The 24205-nt window shown below is 50.7% G+C and overlaps 10 protein-coding genes across 10 annotated transcripts; 6 read left to right on the forward strand and 4 right to left on the reverse strand.

Annotated features, from left to right (window-relative positions):
* Nucleotides 1-737: 737 nt before the first annotated feature.
* On the reverse strand, nt 738-2082 carry Aspvir_000698 (putative MFS transporter; the record flags this gene model as incomplete). Its single annotated transcript, XM_043265832.1, has 3 exons — nt 738-1436; nt 1492-1881; nt 1960-2082. The coding sequence occupies 3 exons, from the start codon at nt 2080-2082 to the stop codon at nt 738-740; spliced, it is 1212 nt and encodes a 403-aa protein (XP_043121767.1).
* A 1045-nt stretch (nt 2083-3127) lies between these two features.
* Aspvir_000699 (HNH endonuclease signature motif containing protein) lies at nt 3128-4273 on the forward strand (the record flags this gene model as incomplete). The annotated part of the gene is made up of 1 exon (XM_043265833.1): nt 3128-4273. One exon carries the CDS (start codon nt 3128-3130, stop codon nt 4271-4273), a length of 1146 nt encoding a protein of 381 aa, XP_043121768.1.
* A 3376-nt stretch (nt 4274-7649) lies between these two features.
* On the forward strand, nt 7650-8188 carry Aspvir_000700 (uncharacterized protein; the record flags this gene model as incomplete). Its single annotated transcript, XM_043265834.1, has 2 exons — nt 7650-7655; nt 7727-8188. 2 exons carry the CDS (start codon nt 7650-7652, stop codon nt 8186-8188), a joined length of 468 nt encoding a protein of 155 aa, XP_043121769.1.
* Nucleotides 8189-10113: 1925 nt separating this feature from the next.
* Nucleotides 10114-11314, forward strand: Aspvir_000701 (KRR1 small subunit processome component; the record flags this gene model as incomplete). The annotated part of the gene is made up of 3 exons (XM_043265835.1): nt 10114-10173; nt 10239-10511; nt 10568-11314. The coding sequence occupies 3 exons, from the start codon at nt 10114-10116 to the stop codon at nt 11312-11314; spliced, it is 1080 nt and encodes a 359-aa protein (XP_043121770.1).
* A 291-nt stretch (nt 11315-11605) lies between these two features.
* On the reverse strand, nt 11606-13492 carry Aspvir_000702 (MFS transporter; the record flags this gene model as incomplete). Its single annotated transcript, XM_043265836.1, has 6 exons — nt 11606-11953; nt 12023-12184; nt 12237-12361; nt 12430-13182; nt 13237-13271; nt 13320-13492. The coding sequence occupies 6 exons, from the start codon at nt 13490-13492 to the stop codon at nt 11606-11608; spliced, it is 1596 nt and encodes a 531-aa protein (XP_043121771.1).
* A 476-nt stretch (nt 13493-13968) lies between these two features.
* Aspvir_000703 (putative bifunctional fatty acid transporter/acyl-CoA synthetase (FAT1)) lies at nt 13969-16115 on the reverse strand (the record flags this gene model as incomplete). The annotated part of the gene is made up of 5 exons (XM_043265837.1): nt 13969-14140; nt 14203-14346; nt 14398-15544; nt 15603-15758; nt 15830-16115. 5 exons carry the CDS (start codon nt 16113-16115, stop codon nt 13969-13971), a joined length of 1905 nt encoding a protein of 634 aa, XP_043121772.1.
* Nucleotides 16116-17605: 1490 nt separating this feature from the next.
* Aspvir_000704 (putative peroxisomal 3-ketoacyl-coA thiolase (Kat1)) lies at nt 17606-19136 on the forward strand (the record flags this gene model as incomplete). The annotated part of the gene is made up of 6 exons (XM_043265838.1): nt 17606-17707; nt 17758-17853; nt 17909-18757; nt 18813-18877; nt 18933-19044; nt 19098-19136. 6 exons carry the CDS (start codon nt 17606-17608, stop codon nt 19134-19136), a joined length of 1263 nt encoding a protein of 420 aa, XP_043121773.1.
* A 656-nt stretch (nt 19137-19792) lies between these two features.
* On the forward strand, nt 19793-20453 carry Aspvir_000705 (ML domain-containing protein; the record flags this gene model as incomplete). Its single annotated transcript, XM_043265839.1, has 3 exons — nt 19793-20007; nt 20076-20292; nt 20358-20453. The coding sequence occupies 3 exons, from the start codon at nt 19793-19795 to the stop codon at nt 20451-20453; spliced, it is 528 nt and encodes a 175-aa protein (XP_043121774.1).
* Nucleotides 20454-21039: 586 nt separating this feature from the next.
* Nucleotides 21040-21653, reverse strand: Aspvir_000706 (H(+)-transporting V1 sector ATPase subunit F; the record flags this gene model as incomplete). The annotated part of the gene is made up of 5 exons (XM_043265840.1): nt 21040-21180; nt 21233-21370; nt 21431-21464; nt 21526-21560; nt 21627-21653. The coding sequence occupies 5 exons, from the start codon at nt 21651-21653 to the stop codon at nt 21040-21042; spliced, it is 375 nt and encodes a 124-aa protein (XP_043121775.1).
* A 364-nt stretch (nt 21654-22017) lies between these two features.
* Nucleotides 22018-23435, forward strand: Aspvir_000707 (Nur1/Mug154 family protein; the record flags this gene model as incomplete). The annotated part of the gene is made up of 2 exons (XM_043265841.1): nt 22018-22275; nt 22350-23435. The coding sequence occupies 2 exons, from the start codon at nt 22018-22020 to the stop codon at nt 23433-23435; spliced, it is 1344 nt and encodes a 447-aa protein (XP_043121776.1).
* Between the last annotated feature and the right edge of the window lie 770 nt (nt 23436-24205).

Below are 24205 nucleotides of genomic sequence, written 5' to 3' on the forward strand. Positions count from 1 at the left end.
CAAGGCTTTCCATGCTTAAACACAACATTCTATCTGCTCTTAACTTTGTATTAATCCTTTCCCCCGGGACTGCAATCTGACAGTTCCTTACAACGTACTCCAACGAGAATGGAACCGACTGGTAATCGAGTTCGGTTGGGAAAACGGGGACAACCTGTATTTCTTGCTACGGACAACACAGGTCACAGAATAAATAAGCAAATTAATGCACTTATCTATAGAAAAGAAAGCCGAGTAACGAGCCACATCGGCACAGAAGATTAGTCCAGTATACATGGCCACTCCAGTGCGACTATTACTTCGATCGAAACAGGGATTAATGTAATCAAGTATTTCGTGCGTATGTGCTCTTCTCACGCAATCGTTCACCATAAAACCACAGGAAAAATGGTGAAGGAATTCCAATGAAGATTGCAATGAATGCCAGTAGACTGTTGCCCCAAGCAAATCCGAGGGTAGTATATCTTTCACATGTCAGCAGAGCTGTTTACAAGCCGTGGGGACAGGGAGAACGTACAGACTGGGGGCTATCAAGGGCAATGCAAACCCTAGCAGACTTCGTAGAACCATGACGGCGGCCATGGCACTTGCGGCAAACAGCTGGTATGTATCAATGAGGTAGCCTTGGACGCAAACCAACTGCACGACAGTAGAACCAGCGTAAATGGCGGCGCCGATATTACTTCTCGGATCAGCGATATCCTCCTAGGGTAGATTGATCGTCCACAAGGGAATACTTACGGCATGATCCAGTGAATGCTCTGTCGGGCACTCCAACCGTACCAGAAGAGTCCGAAGGGGACAATGCATGCTCCTGCACAGAGAATCGGCAATCGAAATTCAGGCCGAGCCACCCCTCCATTATTAGCACGCAGTCGTTGGTACACGCGGTCGGCGATCCGAGTCCCCAGCTGCATTGCGATAGCCATTCCAACCGTGAGAGATATATAGTTCAGCGATCCAATCGATTCCGATTCATGATAGATCGTCGTCCAGACGTCCGGGAACGTAGCAACCATCAGGTATAAGATGCCGTTGAGATACGCCAGATACAGACTCAGCACCTGGATGATGGGCTGCGTGGCCAGCAGACGGAATGGTCGGATCAAGTTCTTGTGCAGCAAAGCGGTTGAGGACATGCCATCGTATTCGGTGTAGAGGTTGTGGTTTCCTGTGATCTTGCGCATTCGAGCACATTTCCTTCGCAATAGAACAGGACCGTATGTCTCATGAAGTAGGAAGAACGCGGCAAGCTGGACAACAGCGGCAGCGATTGAGACCACATAGAAGCACCATGGCCAGGACTCATACTGAACAAGGAATCCTCCGGTGATGGGACCGATAGCAGTCCCTATGAGTGGAGCCAGGGTGAAGACTGCCATGGCCTTCCATCGGTCCTGTGGAGGGAACAGGTCACTGTTCATGCCGCTCCCTATCTACACATAGCTCAGATTAGCACTGGTGGGCAAGGAACGTATTAGAGATACGTACTCCGAAAGGACCAGCACCCCCTAACCCGGCCAGAAATCGATATGCAATAAGCTGGTTTTGAGACTTGGCAATCCCGCAAAGAGTATTGAAGATGATATAGAAGATGTTCGCAGCGGAGAGAATCATGACTCGTCCATACGTCTCGGAGAGAGGTGAACTGACGAGAGGAACTATTGCACTACCGAGCAGGTACACAGAAAGACTCATGATGAGCAGTGTTTGAGAACGGATCTTGAGATCATCGGCGATGGCCTCCAGAGCCGGGGCAACCGTGGCCGAGGACATTGAGCTCAAGAGATTGAACAGGGACACAGGAATGAAAACCATCCATTTTCGACTCGCAGGCCAGTTTTTCGGATTCTCAGGGTCGTTGGGACCATCCCACGTCACCTACCCGACACTTTCTGTTAGATTTGAAGATTGTTCCTCCTTGTATAAAGAAACCTGCTGCCACGAGGGGAGGCTCACCAGATTTGGATCAGGGGCTGGTCTTCCAGATGAAGAAGAGGAAGCTCCGACAGGCTGAGATTGAATCTGAGCATTACCGTCTCCTTTCTCATCAGAGGGAGCCGATGCTAATGGGGTTGCCATGCTAGCGAAGAACGGATATGAACCTATAAGTGACCATAAAGAAGACCAGGTTTCCGTTTGAAGTAAAAGGTGACTGAACCAAGGTGACCCCTATTTGTTCGACTCTTGAATATGCGATGCGTTCATGGCTGCCTTTGTTGATTTCACGAGAAGTCAAGCAGACCTGGAAAGTTAAGGAGACAACGTAGGGTATCGATGTGCTCTCAAAGACATCCCAGTCGACTGAGTCTTGATTGATTGGACGCTAGAGCCTGACACCTATATAGCTCATCGCCTATCATTGTTAGTGTCCTCTCAAGCATAGGTAGCCGGGTGGGGATAGACACGGACGCTACAGATGCTTGTCTGGACGGGGCAGAACGAAGCCTTTTTTAGCCGTGATTGGCATGCTCGGACAAAGCGAGTCATGCATCCCTGTCTAGCTGTTTAGGCTGTGATTGAGGATCGGTTGCGAGGATCGGTTGGGTGTTGCTGGTGTTGCGTCCGGTTGGATGTGTCCATAACTTCCACATCCGATCAGTTTGTCCATCAGGAGTGCCAGAAAGCCAATATTATCAATATCTGGAGACCCTATAGTCGAGAGGGATGAGACAAGCCAGTGTCGTGCGCATATCTCGAGTTGATTCTTTGTGACGCAGAGTAAGCACTAAGAGTTCTCCCCCTGGTTTATCTCCCACGCAGGAGTCAAATACATGCAACGCTAAGTCACCCACGTTGCCTGTTTGGGATATCAGGACTTTTGACTGAGGTAGCCTTGTGGTTATCCCAATCAGAGCATACATGTAGAGGTTTAGAGGAGATATATAGGGAAAAGACATCATGGAAGTGTCAGTATGCACGGTAGCGATAGTGTGCTGGTAACCATTATATCATACAAGTTACTGTGAATGTCTTCGACACCATACCAAACACTTTACTAAGCAAAGAAACAACTAACTACAACCACATAACGCTCTCCAGCCTATCGTGACTACATCAACAACGTCTTCCTGCTCCATTGGATCCTTGTATTACGACCTCCCAAACTGCCGATCGACCCTACAAAATGGCCGATGAGTTGTTGATCACGTCCAGTCCAATCTCAGATTCGCAGATATCAGAGACCGATAGCGTGCCCAATGAGGTTCAGGCCATCATAAAAGACTACGTGCCATTAGATGGCAATGACAACACCAAGGAGATCCTTCGCGAAACTTTCAAATACCTCCCGCCAGATGGGAGGGCTCACCTGGTTGAAGACATCATTGAGGCTGCGGAAAACGATACATTACGTCAACTTTCTCGCGGCATAATTTCAGGGCTCCTAAAGCCCATGAAGGTTGCGGGGGCCGTGATGGCCATGGCTAACATCACGCCTTCTCTGCGCCATAGCTTGGACGAGTCAATTGAAGAGCCCGCGACCATGACAGACGAGCCCATGAAGTGTCAGCGGACAATGCTCCGAGAGGCAGCGATGCTTAGAGAGGGGAACAAGTGCATCATATCAGGTTTCTATGATCTTAAATTGATCAAACAATACCCTGACGAAGATTGCGAAGACTTAGAGGCGGCACATATTGTGCCTTTTTGTCTCGCTAAGTGGGAAAACGACCATGACAAACGCCAGAAAATGGCTGTTTGGGAAAATATCTTCCACTATTTTCCTAGCGTCAGCACCCTGTTAAACTTCTACTACCGGGACATTAATAGCCTCCAAAATGTGATGATGCTCTCTTTCTCTCTTCACAGATCATTTGGAAAATTCCATCTAGCGCTCGAACAGACCGGCATACCAGATCAGTATCATATCACCACCTTCAGTGGGTTTGCACCAGTCTATCGAGGATTTCTGCCACAGAATCGAATCGTCACGATGAGAGCCCACGATGGGCGCATCCCGTTGCCTTCGCCTACTTTGCTTCAAGTCCACTGTGCCATTGCGCACATACTCCACGCCACCGGCGAGGGCGAGAAGATCGAAAAAATCCTGGATGACTCCGATGCTATTGTTGGCCTTTCTGCCAGCGGCAGTACTGATGTCGCAGAGCTCTTCAAAGCGCAAATACCGAAGAGTCAAAGGGGAAGTCCACATCGGACGCTTCCATTGGTACCCTATCCCAAACGCCTTGAAGGCCAGTGCTCCGCAACCAGATACCAAAGCCCTGGCGATCCAGCAAATGAGGCCTTTTGCAGACCCTTCACTGGAGTGTGACGGCCTCTTTCCGGAGCTCCCTGCAGACCAAGTCCAGGTCGAAATGAAGGCAGTTGGATTAAACTTCACAGACGTAACTGTCTTTGTGAGTTGACGGCCCTAAAAGCGGTCATATTGGACGCTGGCAGCAGTGTTCTCCATCTACCAGGATTTTGGCCATGAGTGGGATTTTTATAGCCTCTGCACAGCGAATGATGGCAAATGTAAAGGATGCTTTTATCGGACCTGAGCCCCGACTGCCTCTTGTCTTTTTTTTTTTTTTTTTTTTTTGCAGTTCAAGCCGGAAATCATTGTAAAACGGCGGGTCGCCCAATATCACACAGTAGGCAGGGAGAACATAAGGTAGACGTCTCCCCAGCACTGCAAGAAGAAATCCTTCTCTGCAGAGGTGGAAGACCTGCTAAGGACTACATAGGCGCACAGACAACACTGAAAGGCTTTCATGACACGAAGCGGGTGATTTAGTTCATTTAGTTCTCCGTACTCCTGGCCAGTGCAGCTATGTAACGCCGGACCATCGGCTGCACTAGACACGCCAGCGGCCCCAGCTGCCGTTTCTTCTCGAGCAGTGAACCATGGTTCTGGAATCGCTATCATTGTTCTGACAGGCTTCGAAGCTCTCATTTAATGTTTCGAAATGAGAGCGAGACCCGAGAGCCTGGATCCTTCCAATCTGAGGCCATGAAGCCCGTAGATCGCCCGTACGAAACCCCACGGCAAGTGTTTGCCTTGAATTTATACCACCACCCCCTCCGCGCTAGGATGGACTCGACTGGAGGAGTCTGTGATCCAGCCCCATATTTGGTTTCAGAAGGCTTTTCAAGTCACCGTTTTCTCACTAGACAAGCCCATTTGCTTCTCATATGCTTCTGACTGCCCCAAAGACCAGTGGACGTCATTGCCCCGCTTTAGAAACAGCAGCAGACCAAGCATGCCCGTTATCCGCGATTTTGTTCGTCATCCAATCACATTGGCTGAAGTCGTCAGGATTGTTCCATTAGCACACCAACAAGAAGCGGTGAAGGAGCGAGGTGATAGCGGCATCGAGTGCCAGGAAAACGAATGGATATGAGAAACAGTGAGTCGTAAGAAGAATAGTTCATGCACTCCATACTCATATTCTCAAGGATGAGCACTTATGGGAATGAGGCCCTATGAGCAATGTGTACTGTGTAGTTACTTTCTTTTGAACCATCTGCGCATTATTGCTGATCTCCTTTCCTCCTATTTTCGTACATGAGGAGCCCTAAGCCACTCTGACCGTCTCCCCACTCAGCTCGTTCGTCGACGCCGTCATTAGTTTACCTCCGTGGAGGTCTTTTCGCATTCTTGAAGTCGAACGAGCAAATCTTTCGATCCACAACCAGGACTGAGATGCAGGCATGAGTGAGAAATTTATCATCTGATCGCCGCGACACTGACTGCTGAAATTAGACAAGGTTCCATAGTGATTGAGGATTACCTTGCATGCGCGTTGACTTTTCATGCAACGACCCGTTAGTCCAGAAGACGCTCCGCGTCCCTGCATTGTCTGTGGCTGATTTCTTTGGGAGTCAACGCAATACCGTAGCCTTTCGTGCTTCTGTAGTGATGGAACCAATTTCTCGGTCGTTTCTTGTCCGCGGCTGTAGCCTCTGTACGCCATGTAAGTGCATGCAGGCTGTCGCGTAATCAACATTTTGGTGGGTATTCGGGTCCATTGCGTAACTCTATACAATGCATGAAGGTGCATCAGTTAGCTGGTCCGAGTCGTCGCGTTGAATTCTCGAGCGAAAACAGCTCTGAGACAGACGAAACTAACCGGTGGGAGCGCCAATGTCTTGCTCACAGGAAACGGATCAGTCTGGCGTTCTTCATCAAGTTCTAGGAACAGAGGTTGCAGGAGCTTCGAATGTCCGTAACACAGTCCCAAGACTCCCAACTTGTCAGGTAACCATTTGAAGCTCGATAATCGATTTAGTTCAATACCCAGCAGCCCAAGCCACAGCGAGGACCCTAGAGATCTTCCTCTGTTTGATCTCGTCGGCATCAGCGGCCCCTCTGGGAGACACCGCCGACCCCTCCTTTCCCTGCAAATTTGCTTGGAGGTCAGACTTAGTCCGAATACGGTAATCAGGCTCGCTCTTGTCGACAATGAATACTATCGTTCCTTGAGGTCACAATGTAGTAGTGTGGCTTAGAGACCAATACAGCAATGATGCTTGTCCGTTTGTAGCAGTTTTGGTTCACTGCAGTTTTGCCAACAGCGTTGTTTTGTCCCTCCGCGCAACAGAGGAGCCAGGATTTGGGCAGAGCGGGTTTTCCACCATCCGCACATTTAGTAAGAGCCTCGAGTCCCGCAAAGTACGCTCCTAAGACGTCCCATGGGGAGAACATAAGCTCTTTTTGTCGTCTGAATCGAGCAGAGAAAGCTCTGCGATAGTATCTTGTACCACGTCAATCGCTTCCAGCTACAGGTCCCTTCCCAGATATCGTTTCGTGTTCGCTTCCTCCTACATACCCGCTCGACATCGGCTTCTCGCCGCCCCTCATCGAACATTTCGAACCAGACACACAGAGACAGCAGGCTGTTGAACAACATCGAAGAACCATAGACGGCATGACGTACTCCCTCCGAAAGATCACCTTGACCACATGAATGCGAGGACGCGCTGACACTTCCATAACAAGGAGCCCTGATTCAGAGACGGAGGAATTGGACGAAGTATACCTCCACACCGTGACGATCCATGGACGAGAATTCCACAAGTTCTCCATCGACAACCAGATAGCGTTTGAGCCTGTTGACGATGTATGGCCGCGGTCCTTTCAAAATTTGGCAAGCGTTGACCGTTGTTCATTATCAGGAAGAAGCAGAACGTCTCGACCTCCAGCATCGAGTGTTCTCTAGGATCTTCGACGGCCGACTGATTTTTCCACCGATCGGTCGACTTCGCAGAGTACTCGACTGCGGTTATGGCGCTGGATCTTGGGCAGTCGATGTGGCTACCCAGTATCCAGATTGCAAGGTGAATATCGTCGCACTTAAAGCGTTCCACACACAGTGGCTGATAAATTTGGCGTGAGCAAGGTAATCGGTCTTGACATATCTCCGCACAAGAATCCGGATGACATGCCTGAGAATCTATGGTTACAGGTGGGCAGAGACTTCCAATAATCCAGAGATGGACGCATAGCTGCAGTACTTAGGCTGCACAGGGCTCCTGGAGGCGTCAAGCTGACCTCTCATCACCAGGTCGACGACCTCAATCGCCGATTCACCTTTCCCTCCAATCATTTCGACCTTGTTCACTCAAGGCTTCTTGCAACTGGCATCAACAGAGTCAGATGGCCGTCCTACCTCGCAGACATCAAAAGGTGCGCTCTCTGCTAAGCCATGGTCGTTGGCCTTCTGGCAAACTACAAAAGAAATGGCCGAAGGCTGACTTGGTCAAATTCCTTAGGGTCTTGAAGCCAGGCGGATGGGTACAATTGACCGAAATATACTTCAACGTTCAATCGGACAACGGCTCGATTACCGAGGAACATGCTCTGAGACGATGGAGCACACAGTTCCTGAGGTCATACGAAGGAACAAAGGATGTGCGTGTAGGAACACGGTTGAACAATCTTCTTCGGGACAGAGGTTTCGAAGATATTGACGCGAGAATGATTCCTCTTCCTCTTTCGGCGTGGTCCACTGGTGAGTCCTCACTTCCCGTTTCGTTTGCGGGCTGCTCAACCGGTGTGCTAGACCATAGAATGCGAGAAATCGGCATGCTTAACCGAGAGAACGTCAATAACCTCCTTCCATCATTGGCACTGTACCCATTGACACAGATTTCTGGCATGCCTCAGCAAGATTTCCAGGAACTCATTACTCAAGCACGAGAAGAAGCGGAAACAGCGAGCCTGAAGGCATACTTTCCCTTGTAAGTGACCGCGGATCGGCCATTATGTCTCCCTTCTGATGGTTCAGGTACGTTTGCATTGGACGAAAGCCAGGATAGCTGCTCTGAAATTGAAGAGGAAAGAAGGTCGATGGATCGCTCTGTTTTGTGTTTCAAGAGCTGACGGGGCGCTCACGGTTCGGTTCACCTCGAGGCTCACTCATTCCTGGAATACGCAAAGTGAATCATGTTTGCCCGTCGTCCGATTAGAGATCTTGGTTTATACTAGCTCTGAGAACTGAATGAGACAGAGGTCGGTCAGTCAGTGTCTTTTTCCCGATTTGTTTCTGAACTTTATGCCTGCGAGACAGAATATGAACATCACTGGTTAGCATCTGGTTTTGTTCGACAACATTGAGTTCGAAGCATTATGAGCTGAGGATTAACACCGTGGATCAAGCAGTGGCTTTAACCCTGCTGTTCTGTAGCATGATCAGCTTCCAGAGATACCGAGACCGGTCTTGACACGCGCCGATAGCTCGTCATCAATGTTCATTTTACCCAATACGTCAGTGAACCCATCATTCGAGAGGACTTTCTGTGAATCTTCAGCAAAGCAGCCTGAACGACCTTCATGAGGACGATATGCAGCTGATTAGGCGCTAGGGTACTGTTCTCGAAAACCAAGCATCTACCATTGCGAGCTTGGTCTATTATTGGAAAGACATATAAGATATTGGAGATTGGGCAACCTCTCCAAGCAGATGAAATTGAATAAACAACCCCTGGCAGAGCAACGATGGATACTCAAAGGGAGAAGTGAGTAAGGAAGAAAGAGGAGTGAAGGGGCTTGAGAGATGGGACCGTCGCGGGTCCGGAACCTGAACCAAACTGACGGGACGCTGACTATTTAACCTTACCCTGAACCAGACCGCGAGCGAGAATGGAGATCTGCATTCCAGACGACCAGATAAACAACCTAACCTCTCTGTCTGTCTTCTCTCTATAACATGCGATTGAATAGCTGCGCGTCTGGAGTTTTAGAATCTGTCTAACTATCAAGTTCGGGATAGCGTCATGCCAACCCCACGTCTGCTATCTACCCTCTGAGGAGATCCTCTTCAGTGGTGTCCGCATTAGCAGTTTGGCGGTTCAGAGTTTTTAATGCCCACTGAGGGCCCGAGAACCCTACAAGCTCGGAAACATGACAGACTGAATGTGCACTGCCCAGGTCCTCAACGCTCCGCGGCTGTTCTGACATATTTTTCTTTCGGCTCTGAGTCTCCCTACCCTTTTCACCAACAAGTAACCTCGTTGACCGTCAATAACGGAACGGGATATCCTGATTGTTACTGAGTCTAGTGGGAATAATATATCAGGAGGGCCTAGTCAATGACCTTGAGTCATGGATACGGCATTGTACTGAGAAGGGCGAGATGGGATATTACCGAAATGGCAAGTGTCCAATTTTGTCAGGACGACATGACGACTAGATCTAGTCTACAGAGGAAGGAGAATCAAGGCCACAGTATTAGAGAGGCTTGATGGATCAATCTGCTAGTTTTATGGCAATGTGACGAGTATATTGAGGCAAATTGCACCCATCTTCGCGACACTCCATATAGGCATGCTCAATACTTATTCGCACATTCCAAAATCCTCCGTTCGGGCCCAATAAGGAGATATAATAATAGCAATTATGACAAGTAAAAGAAGCGCACACTCGAGTTGGCTCAACTCTGACCATGTCCAGAGCACACGTTGGTGATCCCGCGTTTGGGCGCTTATCGGCGCAAATCATCTCTGTTGGTGCCCTATCGATGCCTGAATTATAAGGCTGTAACAATATCCCAATGGGGTAAGTGTCCGCGCTCCTGGGCGGGGAGAAAAAAAGTTGGATCCAGCTTGAATACCGATCATTATCTTTTGACAGCACGCATCTGCTGTTGATCAACGCAACTCGGACTCAAGATGCCTTCCACATACAAAAGGGAGAAGCCGTGGGATACGGACGATATCGACAAGTGGAAGGTACGTATTCCCAGGATGTATCTTGCGACATTCTATTCGATTCTAACGTGCGATCACTTAACTAGATCGAAGAATTCAAGCCCGATGACAATGTCGCCGGTAGTTTTGCGGAAGAATCGTCCTTTGCGACCCTGTTCCCCAAGTATCGCGAACAATATCTGAAGGAAGCTTGGCCGGTGGTGACGAGAGCGTTGGAGAAGCATGGAATCGCCTGTACGCTTGACTTGGTGGAGGGTAGCATGACTGTGAAGACTACTCGTAAAACCTTCGACCCTGCAGCCATTCTGAAGGCTCGTGATCTGATCAAGCTGCTGTCGAGAAGCGTACCCGTTCAACAGGTGAGTTTTCACAGTGACATGGGACCCCCGCCTCATAACTGACGACCCTGGTCCAGGCTCTGAAAATCCTCGAAGACGGCGTCGCATGCGACATCATCAAGATCCGTAACCAAGTCCGCAACAAGGAGCGCTTCGTGAAGCGCCGACAGCGGCTCCTCGGTCCCTCCGGCTCCACCCTGAAAGCGCTGGAGCTGCTCACCAGCACCTACATCCTGGTCCAAGGTAATACGGTCGCGGCGATGGGTCCGTACAAGGGGCTGAAGGAGGTCCGCCGGGTGGTCAACGACTGCATGGCCAATATCCACCCGATCTACTACATCAAGGAGCTCATGATCAAGCGCGAGCTGGCCAAGGACCCCACGCTCGCCAACGAATCCTGGGACCGGTTCCTGCCCAACTTCAAGAAGCGTACGCTGTCGAAGCGCCGCGTTCCCTACAAGGTCACCGACAAATCGAAGAAGGTGTACACACCGTTCCCGCCGGCGCCGGAAAAGAGCAAGGTGGATCTGCAGATCGAGTCCGGCGAGTACTTCCTTTCCAAGGAGGCCAAGGAGCGCGCCCAGAAGGAGGAGGTTATGGAGAGGCAGCGCCAGAAGCGCGAGGAGAAGATGCAGGAGCGGGCCAAGTCATTTGTTCCGCCCGAGGAGCTGGTGGCCGAGGAGAAGAAGAAGGAGAAGAAAGAGAAGAAGAAGCGGAAGCGCGAGGCCGAGGCCGAGCCCGACGTCGACGGCTCCGAGAAGAAGGAAAAGAAGAAGAAAAAGAAGAGCAAGTCCAAAGACGCTTCTTCCGACGGCGAGGCATAGTGGCATTCGTATCACACCTGCCTTTGTGGTTGGGGTTTTCCCTTCTACGACGTTCACATTCAACTTCCGCTTGTCTTTTTTCGTCTGTTTGCTCTTCGAATACAAGGCGCTTAGGCATAGCATGGGTTGGAGTTATTCTTAATTTGTTTCTATACTGCGTTTACACTTGCCAAGGAGGGAAAAGTCACGTCGAAGTTCAATTTATGTATGTATACCAACTGACATGGGAATTCCACAGTGAGAGTTGCTGTCTAGTTCGTCTTCGTTGGAAGTTACTGGCGCCATAATCTATCACATGTTGTCTGAACTCTCTGAACCAAGCATCCTACTCTTGTTCTCCCTCAGAAAGACCTCCTGCTCCCTCCGACTCTTCTCCAGATCAACCCCAAGCACCAAAACCACAAAACTCACCACACTCAAAGCAAACAGGAAATAAAACGGTGTCGACACATTCCCCGAAGGCGAGGCATCGATGATCGCACTGGAGACCAGCGGCCCAATGAACGAGGACGCCTTGCCGATGATGCTGAACAAACTGAAGAACAGAAACTCGTGGCCGCGCGGCGTGACCTCCGAGATCATGATCTGGGAGTAGCTGTACCAGGGGCAGACGAAAAGGCCGTAGAAGGCTTGGTAGAGCTGTTGTGTGCTTGTTAGCAGACGCGACGGGGACTCTATCTAGGAGGCTGCGTTCGGCTGAAGGCTTACCCAAATCTCCCAAGCATGGTGGAAACCGAACCGCTCCGTCCAGATGCCGATCATGCCCCATCCGTCGAGCAGGATGATTCCCACTGCGATGGCGTTGAACATGGTCTTTGTGCCGAGGTTGTAGCGCTGCTGGATGAACCAAAAGGCGTAAATGCCAAGTGCCTGGAGAGATCAAGGTGTTAGCGATGGCGGCTCATGGGGACAGAAGACCCACCTGTGCTGCTATGCCTACGATCAGGAGATAGGTCAGTTGCAGTGTGTTGTATGCGACGATGCTATTCTGCAATGTCGCAATGACCGTGACTGTTGTGTTGAGGGAGTCGCCGAGGAGGAAATATCCTGCAGGAGGGTGCTGGTCAGTTTACCACGAGGGAGAATCTCCACAGAAGGACACGACACGACTTTACCTATCAGATACAGCAGACTCTGCTTGAGTTTCCACACCTCCCTTCCGGCATGGTATAGCTGCGTCAATCCCGCAACGATAATGTTCCGTCCGGGGTCCTGCCCCGGCCGTCGTTTCTCGAGAACAAACCACGGCAGCGAGACGAGCAGCCACACCCCCGAGGCGAACGCAATCAGCACACTCAACCCCCAGTTATTATTCGCCTGGCTCTCATCAACCCTCAGCCCAAACATGATCCCCACGATGACAGCGAGGATCACAATCTCCGCCACAGACTGCACATAGAACGCTACATTGGCCAGCCGGCTCCGCGCCATCATGTCCGCGTTGTCGTACTCGTCCCGCGAGATACTACCCGCTACGTACGCATCTGCGCGATCCTTCATCTCGGCCGTATTCCGCGCCAGACCCGGAAACGCAGCCGTCCAGAACGTCAGCGTCGTCTGATACGCGATCAGCCCTACAATGTACAATCCCACCCCGACGTGCCATTTCTCCTGCGTGTGGACGCCCAACCAGCCGAAGCCGATGGCGTAGGCGATAACCGACAAGACGATCAGGATGTTAGGCCGCCAGGTCCCGAAGTCGGCGAAGCTGCCTATTACTAAGAAGACGACGATCTGGATGGCGAAGGAGATGCCGTTGCTCAGAAGGACGATGCTGTTTATCGAGCGCTCGCGGCCTGCGAAGGGGAGGGTTCCCTGGTCGCCTGCGGCTTGGTAGAGGAGGTTCTGGAAGGCTGTGGGACCGAAATCTACACCTTCATTAGTTTCTTTTCGGATCGATATCCAATATGATAGTAACGTACTGAATAGCGAGAGCCCGTTACTTCCAATGTAGTAGCTACGCAATGTTAGCGGTTAATTGGTATGTTGATTCGCACGCACGCACGCATAATAGGCCCAGATCTCCCATTTCGTCGTCCGATATCTCTCGTCAAATACATCAGGCGCTACAAGCTCTTCGGGCCCCTTATCATCAACCGCGTGAGGTGTCACTTGCTGCTTGAGTTTTCCATCGCAAGTTGCAGATGCTTCCACATCGCCCAACGCTAAAGAGGACATGCTTGTGTCTGTATGCTCTCAAAACAGGGATATCCAGGGGATAGGCTGCAGGCTGCAGAATGTCGAAATATGTAACCCCGCGCATTCTGCAGAATCTAGTAGATAGGGAAAAGCGAAAGGCCCTTATCGAGATTATGACCCGCGTCGTGGCTAACACTAACGAGACCTAAAGTGATTCTTTCCCTGTATTGGTTGGGAGAATCCAGTTAGTAGTCCGTCGATCGCACACATGCGATATGCTGTACGCATAGTATTGGCTGGATCTCGTTGAATTAATACCTAGCCATTCGACGCATCGGCAGCGAGATAAGATTGTGCCAAACTACCGGAAGCTTTCTCGGACCTCTTGTTCGACGTTGACAGTTGACACAAGACCATCCCCACTGACTTCCAGGTATTCGTGTCTAAGAATATGCCCAACTATCTACTACCTAGCAAGCGTCTAGTCTAGTATATATATACAATAGGTCAAACAATTACAATTTGGCCCGGCCGCTCTCTATTGAAGCCCAACTCTGCTCGTCTAGCTTCTGGTATGTGGGGCCGTTCAGCCAGTACAGCTTGTCGCCCTTGGTCTGGGTACGGGGATCCCAGCCCTTTTTGGCCAGTTCGCCCTTTGCCTGCTTGAATGTCACGCCAGTTGCTACCCTATCATCAAAGAAGGGACCATTAGTCGAGGAAGAAGTCGGTGTGTATTTAGGTAAACTCACTTCTCGGTCAGCCGAACAAGTCTCGGGATGGCATACGACGGTACGCCCTTCTTTTTCAGCGCTCGGTGCAGGTTCGCCATGAACTCGGCCTCTGCTGCGGGATCTTCAAGCGTAATACCAGCAGCGCCGGCTTGGCCGTCGTATCTGAAGCTAGAGTTAGCATGGCAGACCCCCAGGCTGAATGTGAGAACATACCCGCTCAGTTTCACACCGTAGACAACGGCGTCCTGAACACCTGGGATACGACAGATGTGGTCCCTGATTTCCCCAGCGCTCACATTCTCGCCCTTCCAGCGAAACGTGTCTCCCACGCGGTCCTGGAATTTGACCCAGCCCGAGTGGTTCTGGATGAGAAGATCGCCGGTGCGTTGATACAGATCGCCCTTGACGAAGACGTCCCGCAGTAGCTTCTTCTCGGTAGCTTCCTCGTTGTACAGGTATTCGGTCAGCATGCCCCGGTCCCTGACTCGACCAATGGCCTCTCCCTCCTCGCCCAGCTTGGCCTTGACACAGAACCCGGTCTTCGGGTCCCGGTACGGCATCTCGGTATCCGGGTCGTACTTGACGATGAAGACATCCTCTTCCAAGAATCGTCGGATGGGTCCCGAGAACCCTACTTTGCCTGCCCCCCATGCACCCACGCCGTGATTGTCGAACTTGGCCACGCCTTCAGTGGATCGATAGAACTCGCGGATCTCGGGGACGTTGAATCTTTGCCGGAACCGCTCCCAGATCTCACCCCGCAATCCGTTGCCCGCTGCGACAATGCAGACGTGGTCCGTGTCGTATGGAGATGGAGGTGTGGCTAGCAGGTATCGACAGAGTTCACCGATATACAGAATACGGGTGGCTCTAGAGTCATGAACATCTTTCCAGAATTGGGAGGCGGAGAACTTGCGTCGCAAACACAGGGTGCCTGCATTGCCGACCGAGTAGCATATACCCGTAAAGTAGGCGGTGCCATGGAAGAGAGGAAGAGAGGAATAGGTGCGCAGTGGGTAGTATCTGGAAGGGGTTCTGACATCCGTGGTCAGAGGATTCGACGTCACCATGTTCATCAGGTTGCGAATGGCACATGCTTTGGGGTTTCCTGTTGTGCCGGATGTATAGATGAGTACACACAGATCACGGATAGATCGCTTGGCCGGGATCAAGCCAGTGGGAGAGTATTGTTGCAGGTCAGCTGCGGTAACTAGCTCAGTCGCGCCGACGGAGATGCCATCGAATGATCCAATGTTCAGCGCAATATGAGGCATGTCTAAGCACACAAATTGCGACAGGTCTGGTGTGGAAATGATGAATTTTGAGCCGGAGACATTGAGACAGTGAGTGAATGTGTCACCTAACTCAACAGGGTCAATTCAATCGGTCGTGACAGAGGCGGCTCACGAAGGTCATACCACGCAGATTGTTATTGATCAAAGCAGCCACGGCACCCAGTTTCGCCAGAGCGTAGATGGTTACCACCATCTCAGGCGAATTTGTGTTGAATACGGCGACAAAGTCGCCTGCCTTGATATCTCTAGAGTGTAACAAAGCTGCGAAGCGATCGACAACTGACAAGGACAATCCAGTCAATTGTTGAACAGGAGACAGGACAGATTTGTATCCGTAGGAGCAGACTCACGATCCTTCAACTGGCTATACGTCCATGTCTTGTTCTCAAACCAAAGTGCCTCGCTGGCGCCACATCCTTGAACATCCACGACGCGCTCCAGCATCTTGTACAGGGTCGCTGTATCGCCAAGCTCAGCAATACGCTGACCCAGCCGTTTCGTCCAGTCTCGATCATTGCGGATAGCCGTCAAATCCGTGGAAATGGCGAGTTTTGCATTCAGATACGCCCCTGCTGCGACGGTCAGGGCCGAGGCGACCGCCAGCGAAGGGCCTGATATCTCGGAAAAGAAATCCATAAAGTGTTCAGCGGGTCGAGGAAACAGATAGTAGTAGCAGATGTAGTTAGTCAACAGTTAAGGCGCAATTAATCTCGTTGCTATGGTACTCTCCCCGGATATATATGATTCCCGATTTACAGAAAACAACAGATATACGGATGAATCAATATGACCTTAATTATCAAGACCCAACTCCCAGGCAATTGTTCCAACTCGGCGAATCGAGACGGGAGCTGAATTATGAGAGCTCTGCCGGCCATGAGGCCCATGAGGCGCTCACCAGAGACTATCTAGCATGTGCGGAGAGACGGCAATCGAGGAGCGGATGTGATCCGATAGTTACTGTAATGGATTTCTAATACAGTACTACCGGGGGATCTGCCTCATACTTACCCTGAGTATCTGTCCAGGCCCCTGTTGCAGGCTTGGAGCGGTGCTAAGAGCCATGACAATGGAGGTATGTACAGTTCTACAAGGTTCCATGCGCGGCATTCCAGAGTCTGGGCCACCCACCGAATCTAAAAGTATGCTTCAACAACTAATAAATTGGATGTAAAGCTATACTTCTATCGTAGAAAAGTGACTAGAGAATTTAAAATACATGATATTTCTCAGGCACGGAGTACTTCATACCTATTTAATACTGCGGCACTTCCCGTGGGAAAACGCGTTGCGCGGGAACAGAAACTTGTGGGCCCAACTGCTTCTTCCATGATTCCTCCCCGACGCCTGGAAGGACTTTGGATACTCAATATGTATCATCTCAGGTTCGAGGGAGAAGCATGAATTCCACAAACGACTCTTGAGTGATAAGATATTAGAGGTACGGGAGTCAAATATACTGTCATATCCAACCACTAAGCCAAAAATGTGTCCAGACAACCATCTCTAGCTAGTAGGGATAGTAGTAGTAGGGGCAACACAGCAGGGACACAACATATACTATATCTCCCGTGCTCCTTACTGTATGCAGGCGGATTTCCGGAAGAATTACCTTATCTCTCGGATGATCCACTGGTAACTACCTCTCTACCATACCGCCCAAACACGCTGTGGTACCAAGTCCGACAGCCGAGGCCACTGCAGCCTTTGGAGGCGTACGGTAACAATACTTCTGCAATACAGCTCGTTGGCGGCAGTGTCAGTCAGGCACCGGCTGGCTCTCATTCTTGTCTACCTGCCACAGTGGATCTATGGGGTTTGTCTTGAACTGGGGATACCCTTTTGTCTTATTATCCCATTGGCTCTAATATTATTAATCTGGATCTCGGCTCAGCCTTTTGCTCGTGTCACTTCGGCTGCAGTGTTCTTCTTGCCCTGCGCAGATCAATATTATCCCAGATACCGCGGTTCATTCGCCATCTCCGGACTATAACATAGCGCGGTCATTCTCGCGGGGCAGTTGGCCTTTTTATCTCTCGGACTTTTCTTCTAGCTTGTAGATATACTTCTTCTAGACTCAAGGAAAATTCCTACAACGTTCCCGCAGAAGCAGTATAGCCAGAATCATGTCTACGCCACAGCAACGGTTGTCCTCGATCGCTAACCAGGTCGCTGGTTCGAATGTGTCGGCGAAGAGCAAGCTGTTGGCCAAGAATCCCGATGATATTGTACGTCTGCAGGACTGGCAAGAACTAAGACGAAGACTGACCTCGCTCAGGTGATCACGCTTGCTGTTCGGACTCCTCTCACAAAGGCCAGAAAAGGTGGCTTGAAAGACACAACAGTAGATAATCTCCTAATTTCATTGCTTACGGTATGTTACCAAATCAATGTCCTCGCCAACCATACCCTATCCTAACAATCTGCAGTCTATTCGGGAAAAGTCCAACCTCGACCCCAACCTTGTTGAAGATGTCTGCGTCGGTAACGTGCTTGCGCCTGGTTCCGCATACCTCGCCCGCTCCGCGGTGCTTGCAGCTGGCTTCCCCGTGACGGCCGCCGCCTCCATTGCCAACCGATTCTGTTCTTCTGGGTTGCTGGCGATCCAGAACGTCGCTAACCAGATCATGGCTGGATCCATCGATATCGGGATCGCTGTCGGAGCCGAGAGTATGAGCACCAACGCCGATGGAGGGGCCCCAGAGATGTCGGCTCAGATCACGTCGCATCCTATTGCCTCCCAGAACACCCAGCCTATGGGCCAGACCTCAGAGAACGTCGCTGCCCAGTTCAACATTTCCCGAGAGCAACACGATCAGTTTGCCGCCAAGAGTTATCAGAAGGCCGAGCGCGCACAAAAGGCCGGTTGGACCGTCGACGAGATTGTGCCCGTCAAGACCCAAGTCAAAGATCCCAAGACAGGCGAGGTAAAGGATGTCGTCGTTGATCGTGATGATGGCATTCGCTATGGCACCACTGTCGAGTCCCTCGGCAAGATTCGCTCTGCATTCCCTCAGTGGAAGCCCAGTGCCACAACCGGTGGCAATGCCAGTCAGATCACCGATGGCGCCGCCGGTGTTATTCTTATGAAGCGGTCCCGTGCCCAGGAACTCGGACAGCCCATCATTGGCAAGTTTTGCGGAGCTACAGTTGCGGGTTTGGAGCCTAGAATCATGGGTATCGGTCCTTCCATTGCTATCCCCAAGATTCTGTCCAAGTTCAACCTGAGCAAGGACGATATCGATATTTTCGAGATTAACGAAGCATTTGCGTCCATGGTATGATTGGTTCCTGTTGTGTATATCTGAGCTATATTGACTAATGACTGTCTAGGGCGTCTACTGTGTTAGCAAGCTGGGTCTTGATGAGAGCAAGGTCAATCCCAGAGGTGGAGCGATGTGAGTCATCTGGTTATCCTTGCGCGTCGTTCTTCTTTTGCTAAACATATTGCAGTGCACTTGGTCATCCGTTGGGCTGCACCGGCGCTCGCCAAGTCGTTACTGCTTTGTCCGAGCTGCGCCGTCAGAACAAGAGAATTGCCGTCACCTCGATGTGTGTTGGAACTGTAAGTTCCCGCTGGTTTGGTCTCATCTATGAACTTCTACTAATATTGACTAGGGCATGGGCATGGCTGGAATATTTGTTTCGGAGCATTAAGATAGATGTTTAAAGACTTACCCTGCATAATGATGAAGAGCCGTCGGCTTGGGAATGTCCACTTTGTATATATATACCTAGCCTTGCACGAAAATAAGAGCATGCTTATCGTTTCTGTACGTCAGACTCGCCCAGCGACTGCTTACCTTAGTATGATAAGAAATTGTAGTTGATCCATATTAGCGGAGTATTGAAGCGACCAGTGGGTCACCCCCATGATTGACTCCGCCTACTGCCATTTCAGCGATTGAACTCCGAGTCCAAGATGGTAGCATAAACCGCAAGCACGACTGCAATTTCAGCATCGAGGCTATTATTCTGAATAGCCACAGTGACGATCTCGACTATCGGCTTATCTTCACGGAGCTCGTGACACAACTAGCGCAACTCGTGCCTGCATAGTCACGTGCACCTCCACCGTCGTCATCCCATACAACTATCCAGGTACTTTGCACCCCAGTGGCTGTGGCTCATCACCGCTTCTCCTCATCTACCACTATTCGCCTGCGTCCTGCCATCAGACCCTCCTTGCAACTTTGTCCTACATATATCACCTCTTTCCTCTCTCTTATACTATCAAGAGCAGCATCTGATCTTCGTCCTGTCATTCTCTGGTCCCAGTCTACTACGACCGCTGGTTGGCTGATCCTGCGACCATGAAGCTCTTATCAACCGCCGCTACCTTGCTCGTTTGCCTTGCTCCTCTATCCGCCTCAGCACGGTCAATCTCCTTCTTCGATTCTGCGCAGGCTCCAATCAAAGCCGAGAGCTTTCCTGTCAAGGGAGATAACCCGTTAGAATACTGTTCCGACCCTTCGGGCAATATCCTGGAGATCGAATCGGTGGACTTGTTTCCTAACCCTCCTCTCCCGTACGTACTGGTATTCCCCATAACATATAGTGTCGGGTCAAGGACAACTGACTGATTCTTGGCCACAGTGGCCAAACTCTCACTATCAATGCCAAGGGCAACCTGAAGGACCGGGTGGAGGAAGGCGCTTATGTCGCACTGGAGGTTAAGTACGGTCTCATCACCCTGATCAAGCAGACCGCCGATCTCTGCGAACAGATCAAGAATGTCGACCTCGAGTGTCCCCTAGAGAAAGGCGATATGACGTTGACTAAGCAGGTTGATCTGCCTTCGCATATTCCTCCTGTACGTTGGCCTTTCGAGCTGTCCTGGTATTTAATGGCCAATTAGTTACTAACGACGATGAACAGGGAAGGTACAACGTCCATGCCGACGTTTATACCAAGGATGGCAAGAAGATTACCTGCCTGGATGCGCACAATATCGAGTTCAAGATCCGGCAATGAGAAGGCACGTTGGCTACCATCGCTACACTTCCACTGGATGGTCACTGATGTGGCTTTCGAACCCGCTCCTGCACACTTATGATCGCTTGATGAATTTACTCTTACGAGCCTCTGTTCTATGTTTGTCTTGAGCTTTCATTCTTATGTTTGCTGTAAACTGCCATGGTCCTTCACAGTCAAAGTTGCATGCTCTTGGTTATAACCGCTTTACTTGATTAGATGATGTGCTATATCATCCGGCGTCAGGGCAGATCGTCATCACTTACTTCTCGTCATGCCTGCACAACTATGTATATGCGTGAACTACCATATAATACAGAGCCTTCATTCGAGCTATTCACGACTCTCAGACAGTAAAGAAGTGCAGAGCGAACGTAGCAACCGTCACTGCTATGAAGAGAGGGACCATTACTGCCTCTGCAGACAACCAAGCATTCTCTCGGCGCTGACAATATATCGAATTCTATGTGCATAGATCTTGGATAATCGGGTATCTTCCCACGACTCGCTCCGCGCACGCGACCACCCTACAACCCATCCTGAGAAATGAAGGTGCTCAAGCAAAAGAAAACATAGTAGTTATTGTCTATTCCCCAAATAGCCGCCGCACGCGCTTGAGCACACTGTCCTTCTCAGGGTCGTAGGGATGGTCTTTACTCGGGATCTCGAGGACTGCGGGGAACGGGTCCGCGAAGGAGTCGACGCTGTGTCTGATGCGTTCGGCAATCTGATTCTATGAGGCACCGACCACTGATGAGGCAGAATGGAATGGAACGTACGTGTTGGTTGATCAGCAGCACGGCGATGTCTTTCCTCTCCTGGGTGAAGTTCTGGAACGCCTTCTCGATAGCAGATGTTTCGGTCTTGGAATCGACGACGAGGAAGTTTCGCTGGGCGTCTGGGCCGTCTGTGACATGCTAAAGGGGTTGTTAGTTGTGCTTTTTGAGGATAGTATCTCGGCGTGGCGGTATACGTACACCGATACCTGCGAGGAGGAGACCGGTAACGGAGCTGGATGCGATTAGCGGTGGTGTTTCTGTCTTTTTGTCTTGCTACCGGAGGTGCTAGTTACTCTTCGTCGCCGATGACGGCGAGGAATTGCCGTTCCTAGGGTTCAGAGGAGAGTCAGTGATCTGGCCATGCCACCGTGAGGATATGCGCCTGTGAGCGTACCTTGTAGGACACCGCCGAGGCTGCCATCTTCGGACAAAGAATCGGCTGGGCTGAGCCTTTAGAAATAAGTGGAATCTACCCTGCAGAGCAGCTACCGTGGGCAGGTCGACCAAGTCCAACAATGAGCTCGTGCGATGAAGGAGTCGTGTCCCGATTGTGGATAACCTCTTTCAGTGAACGTTCGTCATAGCAGACCGCTGCGGCTTATCTAAGCGGGGGCCGTGATGTGTTTGTTGTTTTAGTAGCGGAACGGAAAACTTGGCGTATGTTTGTCTTTTGTCGCTCCTCAAAAAGGGTTGTCTTGATAATCGAGTTGCCTGGCCGGAGCACATATGAAGGGTAACGAAACGTCCCTGGTAGTGCTCTACAATATCTGTGCCTCGATATCAACATGCCCCGGCTTGTGCGCCGCCAACCGCTCGCGGAGCGCATCAGATCGTACTTGAATCCACTGGACTTTCTGTTATGGCTGTCAGAGGAGATTGATACGAATGCTTGGGATCAGTTTGAGAAGGAGTGGGCGCTGCCTTTGGGTGTTGTTCTCAATTTAACCTTCCTCGCTGCGAGGGCGAACAGCCGGTCGAGTGGCAGCAGGGCCATTGACGATGTCTTCGGAGATGATGGCGGAGTGCCTTGGATGAGCTGGTTTGTATGTCGCCAACAATTTAAGGAGCTTGCTGGGGGTTCACAGAGGATGAGACGCTAATCGGTTGTTGCTGGCAGGCTTCCTTCATCGTCCACCTACTCGCGTGCTTCAGTGCGTTCAACACTTTCTACACCTTCTATCGGAAGCGACTCTATCGTCTGTTTGAGGCTTCGATAGATCAACCACCGGCTACACCGTCGGCTCGCCGTGTCCGTGTCGATTCGACGCCTATGACAGCTTCGCCATTGCGGTACTTTGCAAACGTGATTGCCGGATCTGCCGAGTCTCGGGCGCATCCCGACGCGCAACAGGATGTCTGGGAACTTGCAGTTTGGGATCCTCTACCGATTTGCCTTCGACTGTTCTGCCTCTTCAGCCCCGGACACGTCCTGGTATACTGGGTATTCCTACCTACGCAACTGTCCGATCCCCGGCCAAGCGTTACTATCGTCACGACTATCTTCATTACAACTCTGCTGTCTGTGCAGATGTCATTCCTCTCTTCCTCGTTTACTCAGCAAGCCAAGGATTCCATGGTGGTTCACAAGGAGGTTCTCAATGAATACGACACCAAATTTGTCCATCCGCGGACCCAGCCCGTCATGAGAGATGTTGGCACTCAGTTCTCCGACCCCAATACCTCTCAACCTGGTTCCGATGCCAAGTACAACAAGGTGGACACGTTTACCCCTACTCGCGTGATCCATCGAGGATTCAAAACCAGTCCCAATCCGAACTATGTCAGTTTTGTCGACCCCGAGGGGGCGTCCGCCAGACGACAGACATTCGCTACGCCAAATACTTCTCACAACTATACATCGCTGCAAACACCCAGTCATTTGCGAGATGCCTCCCCGGTTGTACGAGGTCCCGTTTCTTCCATACGCCAACCGCACTTCCGGCCCACACCGAGTGCTACAGGCGACGGCGGCAGTTTAGGGGTCTTCTCGCACGCAAATTCCCCCTTGAGGCGGTCTACGCCGGCCAATATCGACCGCCGGGTTCAGAATCCTCCAGATTTCTTATTCAAAGACCGAGGTACTCCTATGAAGAGGCTATCAAGTCCCTTGAAAAAGAGCAATGTGCCCGGCAATGCAACTCCGTTGACCTCAACACCGAGACGGACTCAGAATGACCCTCGTCGTGAAACGGGCCGGTTCTGAATTCAGTCATGGGGTTAGCCACCTCGCGAATTGACGAAAAAAGAAGAATTGCCGATATATCATTGCGGTGCATGGGTCATTCTACCATCCTGTCATCTGTCCATTAAGCGTATACACCGTGTAACCATGACTTTTCCCAGCATTTGGCTTTGGCGTTTGGAGGTCCACTTCGCTTTCACATGATTTTTTATTCTCATAATGTGTTTTTCATGATGGTTTCCTTTCCGGAGTGCAATTCAGAGTCGTCCTGTTTCTCTGTTGACTGGGAATGTTGGCTGGCTAGGGTGACCAGCCACTGTAATATATCATATTCCGTCCCTGGCACGGCGCGGTCTGGCCCATTGTTGACCTGTCAGTACTATGGAGTAAAGACTGGACTATATTTTCACAGAAGTGGCTTGATTTCGAGGTGAGGTAGTTCTTTGGGTGTTGTATGGCCGACAGGATACTGTGCCTTTTGATTTTGAGAGATACCCTTGATCCTTTGACGATCAACATTTCCGATCTACACAATCTGCCAACACTTAGTCTACACCACAATCATCTTGTCACGCTTCATCAGACAGACGGCCGACATTCTCGTACGCGGCTGCAGTTTCCATTCCAGACGGCGGACAAAACCAGCAGGCGCGCATTCCCCAGTGGCTCCTTCAGTCCGCGCGTGTGTGTGCTGCTACATTCCTCGGCATGGCAAGTCGGATCACATAGCATTCCGCACATATTATTACAAATCTCTTCATATTCTTTTCTCAGGCTGGGAACCTGCCACT

Source organism: Aspergillus viridinutans (genome assembly GCF_018404265.1).
Source record: "Aspergillus viridinutans IFM 47045 DNA, scaffold_1, whole genome shotgun sequence".
Classification (NCBI taxonomy): Eukaryota; Fungi; Ascomycota; class Eurotiomycetes; order Eurotiales; family Aspergillaceae; genus Aspergillus; species Aspergillus viridinutans.